Source organism: Phascolarctos cinereus, unplaced genomic scaffold (assembly GCF_003287225.1).
Source record: "Phascolarctos cinereus isolate Bilbo 61053 unplaced genomic scaffold, phaCin_HiC Scaffold_2;HRSCAF=192, whole genome shotgun sequence".
Classification (NCBI taxonomy): Eukaryota; Metazoa; Chordata; class Mammalia; order Diprotodontia; family Phascolarctidae; genus Phascolarctos; species Phascolarctos cinereus.
In genome coordinates, this window is record NW_027555625.1 from 243976153 (window position 1) to 243989685 (window position 13533).

The window sequence follows — 13533 nt, forward strand, 5'->3', positions numbered from 1 at the left end:
ATCTATTGACATACTCATATCTTTTTTTGTTATTGATATAGTCAATCCTGCTTATAGTTTTCCTAATATTGAACCAGCTTTGCATTCCTGATATAAATACCATCTGCCCCTAGAACATGACCTTTGTGAAATATTGCTATAGTTTCCTTTATAGTATTTCATTAAAAATTGTATATCAATATTTATCAGGTAAACTGGTCTATGGATTTCTTTTTCTGTTTTTGATCTCCCTGGTTTAGATATCAAAACCATATTTGTGTCATAAAAGAAATTTATTAGTTCTTTTTTTCAAACAGTTTATACAGTATTGGAATTAATTGTTCCTTAAATGTTAGGTAGAGTTCAATTGTAAATCCATTTTGTCCTGATGGTTTTTTTTCTTAGGGAATTAATTTATGGCTTACTCAATTTTTTTTTCTTAAGATGGAGTTATTTAAGCATTCTATTTCCATTTTGGTTACTCAGGACAATTTGTGTTTTTGAAAATATTCATCCATGGATGAGGCAAAGGTAGTGGTGGCAGTGCAGAGGAATCCTGCTCACAGTTCCAAGGCAGAAAAGAGGGCTTGTGGTCACTCATAGACCAGAGCACAGACAAGGAAAGGAGTAAACACCTTGCTCTTGATCATAGCCCCTTGGAAGAACTAAAAATGTATAAGTCCCTAGAAGTATCCCAGAAAACAGCTACACACAATCCCTGAAGCTTGGGACAGTACATTCTCCACACTAGAAGCAGACCCCTACCTTAACAAAGAGTTTAAAAGTTAAATAATTGACTGGGATCATGAACAAACAGCACAAAAAAAGTCAGACCATAAAATCTTACTTTGGTGACAAAGAAGATCAAAACATACAACCAGAAGAAGACAACAAAGTCAAAGCTCCTACTTCCAAAGCCTTCCACGCCATGGAAGAGCTCAAAAATGATTTTGAGAAGCAAGTAAGAGAACTAGAGGAAAAACTGAGAAAGAGAAATGAGAGTGATGTAAAAAAATCATGAAAAAAGAGGCAACAGCTTGTTAAAGGAGACCCAAAAAAATACTGAAGAAAATAACACCTTAAAAAATAAACTAACCCAAATGGCAAAAGAGGTTCCAAAAGCCGATGAGTAAAAGAATGTCTTTAAAAGCAGAATTAGTGAAGTGGAAAAGGAAATCCAAAAGCTAATTGAAGAAAATGCTTCCTTAAAAATTAGAATGGAAGGGCAGCTAGGTGGTGCAGTGGATAGGGCTCTGGCCCTAGATTCAGGAGGACTTGAGTTCAAATCCAGCCTCAGACACATAACACTTACTAGCTGTGTGACCCTGGGCAGTTCACGTAACCCCATTGCCTACCTAAAAAACAAAAACAAACAAAACCCAAAAAATTAGAATGGAGCAAATGGAAGCTAATGACTTTATGAGAAATCAAGAAATTATAAAACAAAACCAAAAGAATGAAAAAAAATAGAAGACAATGTGAAATATCTCATTGGAAAAACAACTGATCTGGAAAATAGATCCAGGAGAGAGAACTTAAAAATTATTGGACAACCTGAAGGCAATGATAAAAAAAAAAAAAGAACCTAGACATCATTTTTCAAGAAATTATGAAGGAAAACTGTCCTAATATTCTAGAACTAGAGGGAAAAATAGAAATGGAAAGAATCCATGGTTTGCCTCCTAAAAGAGATCCCCAAAGGAAAACCCCTAGGAATATCATAACCAAATTCCAGAGTTCCCACCTCAAGGAGAAAATATTGCAAGCAGCCAGAAAGAAACAATTCAAGCATTGTGGAAACACAATTAGGATAACACAAGATTTAGCAGCTTCTACATTAAGGGACCAGAGGGCTTGGAATATGATATTCTGGAGGGCAAAAGAGATAGGATTACAACCAAGAATCACCTACCCAGCAAAACTGAGTATAATTCTTCAGGGGAAAAAACGGATATTCAGTGAAATAGAGGACTTTCAAGCATTCTTAATGAAAAGACCAGATATAGAAATAGAAATAGAAAATTTGACTTTCAAATACAAGACTCAAGAGAAGCATGAAAAGGTAAACAGGAAAGAGAAATCTTAAGGGACTTATTAAAGTTGAACTGTTTATATTCCTAGATGGAAAGATGGTATATGTAACTCATGAGACCTTTGTCAGTATTAGGGTAGTTGGGGGGGGGAATATATATACATATATATATATATATATATATATATATATATATATATATATATATATATATATATATATATATATACACATACATATGTGTATAGATATGTATAGATATGTATAGATATGTATAGATATGTATAGATAGATAGATGGCAAAGAGTGAGTTAAAGATGAAGGTGTGATGTCTAAAAAATAAAATTAAGAAATGAGAGAGGAGTACACTGGGAGAAGGAGGAAGGGAGAGGTATAATGGGGTAAATTATCTCACATAAAATAGACAAGAAAAAGCTTTTGCAGGGGAAAGGGGGAAAGGTGAGAGGGAATGAGTGAATCTTATTCTCATCAGATTTGGTTTAAGGAGGGAATAACATACACACTCAATTGGGGATGGAAATCTATCTTACCATACAGGAAAATAGAGGAGAAGGGAATAAGACAGGGGGTGATGATAGAAGGGAGGGAAGATTGGTGGAGGGGGTAATCAAAAGTGAACAATTCTGAGGAGGGACAGGGTTAAAAGAGAGAACAAAATTAACAGGGGGTTGGACAGGATAAAAGGAAATATGGTTATTTACAACATGACTGCTATGGAAGTGTTTTGCATGACTACCCATGTAAAACCTGTATTGAGTTTCTTGCCATCTCAATGAGGTGGGTGGGGAGGGAGGAAGGGAGAGAATTTCAAACCCAAACTTTAAAAACAAATGTTAAAAATTGTTTTCACATGCAACTGGGAAATAAGATATACAGGCAATGGAGTATAGAAATCTATCCTGCCTTACAGGAAAATAGAAGGGGAAGAGGATAAGAGAAGCAGGAGATGATAGAAAGGAGGGCAGATAATGGGAAGAAGTATTCAGAATGCATGTCATCTTGGGTTGAGGGGAGGGGCGAGATGGGGAGAAAATTTGGAATTCAAAATCTTGTGGAAATGAATGTTGAAAACTAAAATTAATTAATTAATTAAAAAAGAAAATATTCATCCATTTCACTTAGATTGTTAGTTTTATTGCCATATAATTGGACAAAATATCTCCTAATAATTGCTTTAATTTCATCTTCACTGGTGGTGCATTCATCCTTTTCATTTTTGGTATAGGTAATTTGGTTGTATTTCTTTTTTTAAACAAACAACCAATGTATTACCTATTTTCTGTTTTTTTTTTCTCATAAAACCAGCTTCTAGTTTTATTGATTGGTTCAATGGTATTTTTACTTTAAATTCTATTAATCGCTCCTTTGATTTTCAGGATTTCTATTTTGGTGTTTAATTGGTGATTTTTAAATGTGTTCCTTTTCTAGTGTTGTTGTTTTGAGGCAATCAGGGTTAAGTGACTTGCCCAGGGTCATACAGCTAGTAAATGTCTGAGGTTGGATTTGAACTCAAGTCCTCCTGACCCTAAAGCAAGTGCTCTATCCACTGAGCCATCTAGCTGCCCAAGTTACTGCTGCTGCTGAAGCAGCCCTCCTCCAAAGCCTAGTGTTGCTTATGTCTGTGCTGTGAGCCAACCCCCACCCCAGTGTCATAGACCTCTTTTTCTAATCTCCTAAGATGCCTTAGGCTGGAAAAATGTCCCACCTTGACCTCTTGTTGAATATTCTGCTCCAGAATTTTATTTTCAGTACTATTTTAAAATTGTTTGAAGGGGAATGTTGGCAGTTTGGCAGTAATGCTCCCTCTACTCCTCCATCTTGACTCTGCCTTCAGATCATATTTAGAATCTGTTTTTGTTTAATTTTTTTTAGCTTTAAGTTTTCAATTTGTCATGCACTTGCCTCATAGCTATAGTTCATAGGTACTTATTAAACAAGGACTATTTTTTTAAATCCAGCAAAACAGGCTTATGTGGTTGAATCTTGGCCAACATGGGTGACTGCATTATGAATTCTACACAAAGAAAAATGGAAATTTCTGATTAGAGAGAAATATATTCTGGGAGAGGAAATAGAGAAATTGCATGAACTAGATTTAAATTCTTAATTGTATGCTTCCTCAAATAGTGGGAACTGTAAAGCTTCATTCTGAAAGGGATAACATAATATATTGCAAAGTGTGCAATATTTTGACTCAGAAAACTTAAGTTTCAATCTCGATTATCTTATTTACTACTTATGTGACCTTGTGTCACTGAACATTTTGAGATTTGATTTGCCTTATCTCAAAAAATGAGGATCAGGCTATGCATTCTCTAAGGTCCCTTTTAACTCTTAATTCCATCATCCTATGCACCATCCCCTCCCTCCCCCTTCCCCCCCTCAATTAGGCAAAGTGTGTAGAGATGCAAAGTTTCTTCTTTGGTCTAGTGTCCATGTTCTTTCAGGGTTTGGGGAAAGAAACTATTTGGCATCATTACCACAAGGGTTGATTCCTTTAACGGAGATGATGCTAAAAGGACATACAAGTATCCAAACCCAATCATCCATGCAACTATCTCCTGAATCCTAGGATTTTGGATCCTGTGGTGCATAGCAAGCTTGTCTGACTGTCAAATCCAATGCCTTCTAAGCCAAAGGTCAAAATCAGGTCAGCATTTTTCCTACTTTGTTCAGCACTCCTTTTGTTTTTATATTTAAAGTTAAATTACATTTTTTTAATGAACAAAAACCTATTTTTTCTTACTCTTCCCTCCTCACCCCACTTCCTTCTGCACTGTTACATGCAAGTTTTTTCTGTGTCTTTTTGAAATCACTTATTTCCTAATTTCTTCTAGTATGCTAGTATTTCATTAAATTCATACACCATAACTTGTTTACCATTGCTTAATTAATGGGCATTCCTCAGTTTCCAGTTGTTTGCTATAAATATTGCTTTACATATAGGACTTTTTCTTCTTTCTCTGAGCACCCTTTGAATAATCTTAATAGTCTTTTAATAGAGACAGAAGTGTCCTACAGGCAGTCTCAAGTAGTCTACTTGTTTAAGTGGCAATTGGCTAGTATCCAAGAGTTCCCTAATCCTGAGTTGTATGGCCTTAGGCTAATTCCAAACAACCTATACCCAGCATATGTATTGATCCCTAAACCAATAGAAAAGATGAATTTTACCTCTTTTTTAAGTGGATAGCCATGTGGGCAAATAAATCATAATGTTGTACTAACACAATGTAACAAGATATCTGAAAAGAACATACTAGAATATGGAAATTACGTATATGATATGTAATGTTATGTGCTCAGATGTGTGTGTATATATATATGTGCATATATACATTATTGAAACCAATTGTTGCTGCAAGATAAAATTCAAGAGAAATAACATATATGGCACCAATCATTCCCATAAAAGGTTCATTAATCACATCTTGACCAGGCATGGGTACTAATATCCTAAAGTGTCCTGTGATGGTCTCCAAACTATAACATATACAATAACGACTATCATAGTAGTCTTGACATCCGTAGTAGGTCAAGGTGGCAGTAGAAGATTAGCCACTGAAGTTGATTTTTGACATTACATTGTTTCTTATATAGGCCATTCACTAGCACAAACAATATGCATAAAATCATATAAACATAAGAACAAGTAACACAATCTGACTTTCAATACTTCAACCCCGTCTCCCCTCACCAGTGTGTCTATAAGGGGGCCCAGCTTCCAGAATGCACACCAAGGTGATCATCTAACCTTGCCCAACACCAGGCTTCTTCCAGATATTAGAGGAAGAAGATGGGGAGCCTGTTGTTTATCAAGTCTTTTGGGAGGGCTAGACCACTGTATGGGCCCATTCCTCTTGTGGAAGGCATTATTATTATTATTATTATTATTATTATTATTATTATTATTATTATTATTATTACAGGCAGTGGGGGTTAAGTGACATGCCCAGGGTCACACAGTTAGTAAGTGTCAAGTGTTTGGTCTGAGGCCGGATATGAACTCAGGTCCTCCTGGCTGCAGGGCTGGTGCTCTATCCACTGTGCCACCTAACTGCCCCTGTGGAAGGCATTTTTAAGCTCCTTAGGACAATCTATTAGACCCTATTTGGTCGTCACCTTTACAAATTACCTTTACAGGCATAATACAACTACTCTGACCCCCTTTGCCTGAAGACCAAGTGTGTTGTATTTTAACCTTCTCTAGGGTTTGTCTAGATTCTCCGCAAATGGATCTAACCCTCACTGACAGTGTTCCCTCAATTGTAGGGGCTGTAGAGCCCTGCACCTCAGATCCCTTTCTTTAGCCACTAACAGTCAGATGAGTTTTTACACAGAAATATTTACTTCAAAAGGTATAATCACAAATATACAAATTCAAAATCCTGTCCCCCTTCACCCCCACACACGAAATCTGGAGAGGGTGAAGGTATTAGGTTCATAACTTAGCTCATTTCCCATACAGTACAGTTCCAGTTCTAAGTCCAAGACCCCACTTGAGCTCACATCTCTGGCAGCCTGGCTGAGTTGTCAGTGGCTGTCCCACTTCACTTCCATCCTAGCTTCAAGGCCACCATGGCTCGAACTCCCAGGCCAGTGGGGATCACCTCTACCCCTGAAACTGAAGAGGATAAACAAAGTATAGTAAACAAACAAACAAACAAATATCCCCACGTCCATTTCTTGAAGCTGGGATAAAAGAGAGGGGGAGCTCTTACAGATTCAGTTCAGAATACATAACGGATAAGAATGGCCTAAAAGAGCACAACAGAGAAGAGAACAGCTAAAAAGTACTGACTATTTCAGTCTCCCCATTTTTAAAGACACAGGAAGCCACTCAAAAAAGGCTACCCTCACCAAGGTGGTAGTGCATGAAGCAGGCTGCATGTTAGGCAAACTGGGTATGCTCAAAAGGCCCTTCAAGGGTGTCTCCATGTTAGGAGAATTGGGTGTGCACCAAGAAGTCCAGGTTATACAAGAAACCTGCCTTTACTTGTAGAGGTCATCACTCCACAACTTCCTTTGTTTCCTTCTCTAGGGTCCTTCTCTGGATCTCTGCTGGCTTTGTGTGGGAGATTTCCTGTCTTTGCATAAATAGGGAAGCCTTAGGCTTGTCTGCTCTTCTTGCGTAGACTAAACTGACCCTAGTGGCTGTTATCTGTTTTCAGATTGTCTTGGAGTGCCCTTGTATCACTCTATTACCAGAGAGAAGTTGCATTAGGTTCACATAGTGGTGAGGGCATCAGTTGACCAGTTGACCCGCACCTTCTGCCCTTCAGTTGGAAATTATTCCATAGCCTGCATTTTCCAGTTGAGCTCTCACAAATCAGCATTTCTTATCCTGTGTGTCATCTTTTCAAAGCTGCATGTCCACTCAAATCTTTTATTTATTTGAGGCCTGTTTATATTACTCAAAATTCAGAACATCTCATCTTCTGAGATAAGGGCAAAGATTTCCCAGGTGGCTATCCAAATGACCTACTTATATTTTAGGTCAAGTCAGAAAATCCCAGCTTAAGGCTATTCAACCCAGGCCTACACTTGGGAGGATTCAGCATCACCCCCCATATAGCATTCTCTAGATATGTAAAATCTCTTTAATCTCTCCCTCATAATAAGGGTCACTGATTTCTCCCAGAGCACTGATCCCTAAGGCCTGCAGGCCAGACCTAGCAGTGCTCTATAGATAGATGTAACCAGCTGGGACAGTAGTTCTGAGAATTCCTCCAGTCTTAGGAGTCCTGATCTCCTTGAGAGATCTCATCCTGTTACATTTCCCTCCAGAAATGAAGGGGATTTCAAGAGACATGGCTTGTCTGATTTTCATGTTGTCTTAAAGAGAGATAGGCAAGGATACTGGCTCAATAATCATATCTACTCTTTGCACCCCTTCCTTGCCTGTCTCCTTATTCATGCACTTTTGACATGGAATTAGCTAACAGCAAAAATCATTGAAAGGTTGTCTATTGACCTGATAGCGTGTTTTAGTGGGGCAAGTGCTCCATTCTGCTAAGGAGGCAGAAAACCACAGGCAGGTGATAAGATCTACTTAACATGGTTATGCTGAGAACTACTCATTCAACCAAACAAGCATTTATTAAGCACCCATTGTGTGCCAGGCCTTATGCCAGGTGCTGGGGATACAAATACAAAGAATAGAACAAGCTTGCTACCCTAAATGAAAGAAGATGTTTCCTATGGAAATATATTCTCAAATAATACCCAGATTATAGGTCATATTTTACAGTACCTGAGCTGGGAAAGTATATATATATATAATCAGAAGTAATCCATTGTGGCACCTCATTTAATAATAATAATGATGATAAGAATTATTTGCATATCGCTTTAAATTTTGCAAAGTACTTTACTTATAATATTTTGTTTGATGTTGATCCTCATAAGAATCCTATGAGGTAGATGCTGTTATTATCCCTGTTGTATAGCTGAGGAAACTGAGACATTGGTTAAGTGACTTGCCCAGGGAAAGAGAGCTAGTAAGTATCTGAGGTGGAATTTGAACTCAGAGCTCTATCGTGCTACCTATCTGCTTTGGTTAAAGAAAATCAATTTCATTTCAAAATCCTAAGTGTTGGAAGCTAGGTCAGGCAAAGTTGTAATAGTGTAAGTATCAAGTCATCGGAGCACCAGTATAATAGAGGAAGCACTACTACAGTCAGCTTCTCATGAATTGGCAGAGGAGGCACCCTCGCACATACACTGGAGATGAACCCCCAACAAAATCTGAGTGGGAGCTGTGGTACCCTGGGATCTCCCTCCTCATCCCTTGGTCAGTGATATCCCTTCCTTACCTTTGGGTCACATGACTTGGGGCTGCTGATACATTTGTCCAGGCAGCTGAACTTTCATAACTTTTTTTACACAATGGCCATTATAGAAATAATTCTTCAAGCAAGGGAAAACAACAGTGTCTAAAACAAAATAATAACATCAGATACTGCTTCAAGGGTTTTGAGGTGCACATTTCATCTCACTCAATCCCTCCAACAACACTGTGAAGTAGAGAACGTTATCTTAGCTTTATAGCTGAGAAGGGAGAAGGGAAGGGAATAAGCATTATTTAGTGCCTACTATGTGCCTGTATTGTGTGAAGTAATTTTTTTTTTTACAAATATTATCTCATTTGATCCTTACAATAACCCTGGGAGATAGGTACTATTATTATTCCCACTTTATAGCTGAGGAAAATGAAGCAAACAGAGGTTAAGTGACTTGCCCAGGGTCACAAAACTAATAAGTTGTGGGTTTGGGATATGAACTCAGTTCTTCCTAACCATAGGCTCAGTACTCTGTCAGCTGTGTCATCAACTGCCTCATAAGGAGACTGAAGCTGAGTCCTGCCTCCAAGACTGAGGCTGTTGCTGAATAGCAAAGGCAGGGGGTTCAAGCCCAGTTCTTCTGGCCCAGAATCCATTATTTCTATAATGAATTATGGCTGCCTTGATTTTCATATCCTCAGGGCCTGGCATAGCCCCTTTCATTTAATAGACACCCAGCAAGTGTTAACAGCATTGAATTGTAAGTACACCATGAAAAATCTGTGGTAAGACCATGTCTTCCTTTGTCTCTGATGGGATTACCATTTTTATCCACACAGCAGCTGTCCTCAATATTTCTGAGTTTTTCCAAAGCCTTTGCATATCTTTCATGCCTATTATACTTAAAGGGCTAGATGGTGCTTCTCAATTGCTCATGCTGTCCATATTATCAACCATCTTCCCTTTCCTCTTTTACTTCCTGGTCTACTACATATCACTGCCACATTAGTTTCTACAACCCCTATTTCCTTTGTTTTTCTTTTTATTTACACAATAAACATCAAAGCTAGTGATATAAGACTCCAAGTTAGATTGTCAGTGATAAGAGAGGTTTCTTCTAAATCCTCAAGGCTTAAACTGCTACCATAAAGACTAGAATTACTTTTTGTAAGCTCTGGCTCTACTGTTTAAAACTTCTCTCTTCACTCAATAATCAGTTCTAAGAATTGTTCACTTTACAATTTCAAAATTTATAACTTAACTACTGCCAATTTAGCATTCAAAATTCTTTCCCAGTTCTTTCCCAGGACCTAACAGAAAGAGTAAGCTATGTCAAACCTGCCCAGTACTACATCTATAGTATCTTGTCAATGGAATCATCAAACCCACATTTGTCTGCATTATCTTTGCTTGTATTTTCTTCCCTTTTCCCCGATGTTCAGAGAAATGCCTGCACAAATACTTCCTTTACAATTATTACAAAAGTCTTATAAACCTGGATTTTTTTTTTTTGGAGGGGGGTGGGATTATCAGTTTGGTGTCTTGGCAGATTGTACCCAGCCATTCATATTCTCATAAGTCTTCCTTGAAAACAAGGGTGTGAATTTGCTAAGCATATAGAAACAGGGGCAGTTAGGTGGCCCAGTGGATAGAGCACTGACCCTGAAGTCAGGAGGACCTGAGTTCAAATGTGACCTCAGACCAAACACTTGACTTGACTGTGTGGCCCTGGGCAAGTCACTTAATCCCAATTGCCTAAAAAAAAAAATTCACTAAGCATACAGGAACAAAACATGTATTGATTACATCAGAGAAATGTTAGCTCAAAGACAGAACAGGCAGTCAAGAAGTATTTATTATCCAACCATTTTGGAGAACAATTTGGAACTATGCCCAAAGGGCTACAAAAATGTGCATACCCTTTGATCCAGCAACAACACTTCTAGGGCTACATCCCAAAGAGATCAAGCAAATGGGAAAAGGACCCACATGTACAAAAATAGTCATAGCAGCTCTTTTTGTGGTGGCAAAGAATTGGAAATTGAGAGGATGCCCATCAACAATTGGGGAATGGCTGAGCAAGTTGTGGTATATGAATGTAATGGAATACTATTGTGCTATAAGAAATGATGAACAGGCTGACTTCAGAAAAACCTGGAAAGACTTATGTGGTCTGATGCTGAGTGAAGTGAGCAGAACCAAGAGGACTTTGTACACAATAACAACCACGTTATGTGATGACTAATATTGTTAAACTGAACCCTTCTCAGCATTACGAGGATCTAAGACATCTCCAGAGGCCTCGGGATGGAAAATGCTGTCCTGTCCACATCCAAAGAAAGAACTATGGAAGTCGAATCGCTATCACTTATTTTTACCTTCTGTTGAGTTTTGTTTCATCTTTCTGATGGTTCCTCGTATTGGTTTTAATTTTTATTTACAACTTCACTAATGTGAAAACATGTTTAATGGGCATGTAAATGTAAAGCCTATATCAGATTGTGCGCTGTCTTGGGGAGGGTGGGGGGGAGGAAGGGGGAGAAAAATTTTCAACTCAAAAGCATATGGAAGTGATTGATAAATCAAAATAAATTAATAAAAAAATAAAATAAAATAAATTTTTTAAAAAAGAAGCATTTATTAAACACTTACTATGGGCCAAGCACTGTGTTAAATATTGTAGATAGAGAAAAAGGAAAGATAGTCCCAAAGATCTCATATTCCAATGAGGGGGATAACATACAGATTACTACATACATACAAGATAGATGCAATACAAAGGGAAGGTCATCTTAGAGGGAAAGCACTATATGTAGATGAAGAAACAGTCCCAGAGAGGCAAAATGACTTTTTTGGGATTGCAAAGCCAATAAATGTCTGAGGGATGATTCAGGCCTGAATCTTCCTGCATCTGATACTTTATATACTATACTTTCCTTCATTGCCAGGTAGGCATAGAAGTAGAAATTTTCTTAGAGCCTGGAGACTTGACACCTATCGATAATAGTATTTTAATTAAAATGATTAAAAAATTGAGGCTTTATTGGGAGGTTTGTGTCTGACTTGTCTTATTTCTTTCTTCTAGAAGCTCTATGATGTTAACACCCTGGAAGGAAACACTACTTACCAGCCTCACCTTTGCATGGATGAGGGAGAATTTGAAGCAGCTGAATCCCTTAGCTCACTCACCTTGACAGAAAGTGACCTGCCTGAAGATTTTCTGGATGATTTGGGATCAAAAGCAATTGCTCTTGAAGAAATATATTCCAAGTCAGTCTTTCTGAAATAATGCGCATATTGGAAAACTGGTAGTCATACCTGAGGAGGCCTTACTATATTAAGGACAGTTTTATTTCTTTATTCATTCTTGCCTGCACTTGTGTAAAAGTTAGTTAATGATGTGGAAAATGCTGTGAGATTCTTGGAACAGGAGTAATAGGCAAGAGAGAAGGAAGAATTTATGTATTTTCCACACGGGTCATCAGAATGTGTTTTCTGCAGATATGAATTTTACTGATTTGTATATAACTCTTTGTTACATTTTGTTTATTTTATAGCTATAAGTATGACTAGACAGATCAAGAGGTCCCTATATGGTTTTGAATAAGATTTGTCTCCAGCTAAATAAAGAAAACAAAATATTTTCTTTTCCTACTTTTAAAGACATTTTAAATTTTAGTATTTATTTATTTTTAGCACTCCTTTTAAATTTTGAGTTCCAATTTTTCTCCCTCCTTCTCACCCCTCTCCCACCTACTGAGAAGGCAAGTAATATGATATCAATCCACATGTGAAATCATGCAAAACATATTTCCATATTTGCCATATTTTAAAAAAACCAAGAAAAATAAAGAAAGTAGGAAAATTACACTTCAATTTGCACTCAGAGTTCATCAGTTCTCTCTATGGAGAGGAATAGTATGTTTTTAATCCCAAGTCCTTTGAAATTGCCTTGGATCATTGTATTAATGAAATCTTCCAAGTTTTTCACAGTTGATCATCATGACAGCATTGCTGTTACTGTGCACAATGATTTCCCACTTCTCAACACTTCCCTTTGCATCAGTTCATATAGGTCTTGCTATTTTTTCCCCCCAAAACCACCCCCCCTTGTCATTTCACACAGCATAGTAGTACTTCATCACGGTCATATGCCACAATTTGTTCAGCCATTGCCTACTTGATGAGCATCCTCTCTATTTCCAATTCCTTGCCACTGCAAAATGAGCTGCTACAAATATCCTTGTACATGTAGGTCCTTTTCCTTTTTCTTTGATCTTTGCAGGATAGAGACCCAGTAGTGGTGTTGCTGGGTCAAAGGGTATGCACAATTTTATAGCCCTTTGGGCCTAGTTCCAAATTGTTCTCCAGAATGGTTGGTCCAGTTCACTACTCCACCAACAATTCATTAGTGTACTAGTTTTTCCCTCATACCCTCCAGCTTTTGTCATTTCTGATAGATATGAGGTGGTACCTTAGAGTTGTTTTAATTTTCTTTTCTCTAATCAACAGTGATTTAGAGTATTTTTTATATAACTACAGATAGCTTTGATTTCTTTTTCTGAAAACTTCCTGTTTATATCCTTTGACCATTTATCAATTGGGAAATGGCTCTTCTTTTTATAAATTTGATTCAGGCCTATACTCAGTATATATTTGAGAAATGAGGCCCTCATCAGAGAAACTTGCTATAAAATTTTTTGATATTAATCCATTGTCTAT

At 37.5% G+C, this 13533-nt stretch overlaps 1 protein-coding gene across 1 annotated transcript in view; it reads left to right on the forward strand.

The window, feature by feature from the left end:
* The window catches only part of CDH26 (cadherin 26), a 58964-nt gene extending 46487 nt beyond the window's left edge, over positions 1 to 12477 (forward strand). Inside the window, 1 exon segment of the mRNA XM_020981498.2 lies at positions 11897 to 12477. Coding sequence (XP_020837157.2) covers positions 11897 to 12100 — 204 coding nt within the window. The 3' untranslated portion in view covers positions 12101 to 12477.
* Positions 12478 to 13533: the final 1056 nt, after the last annotated feature.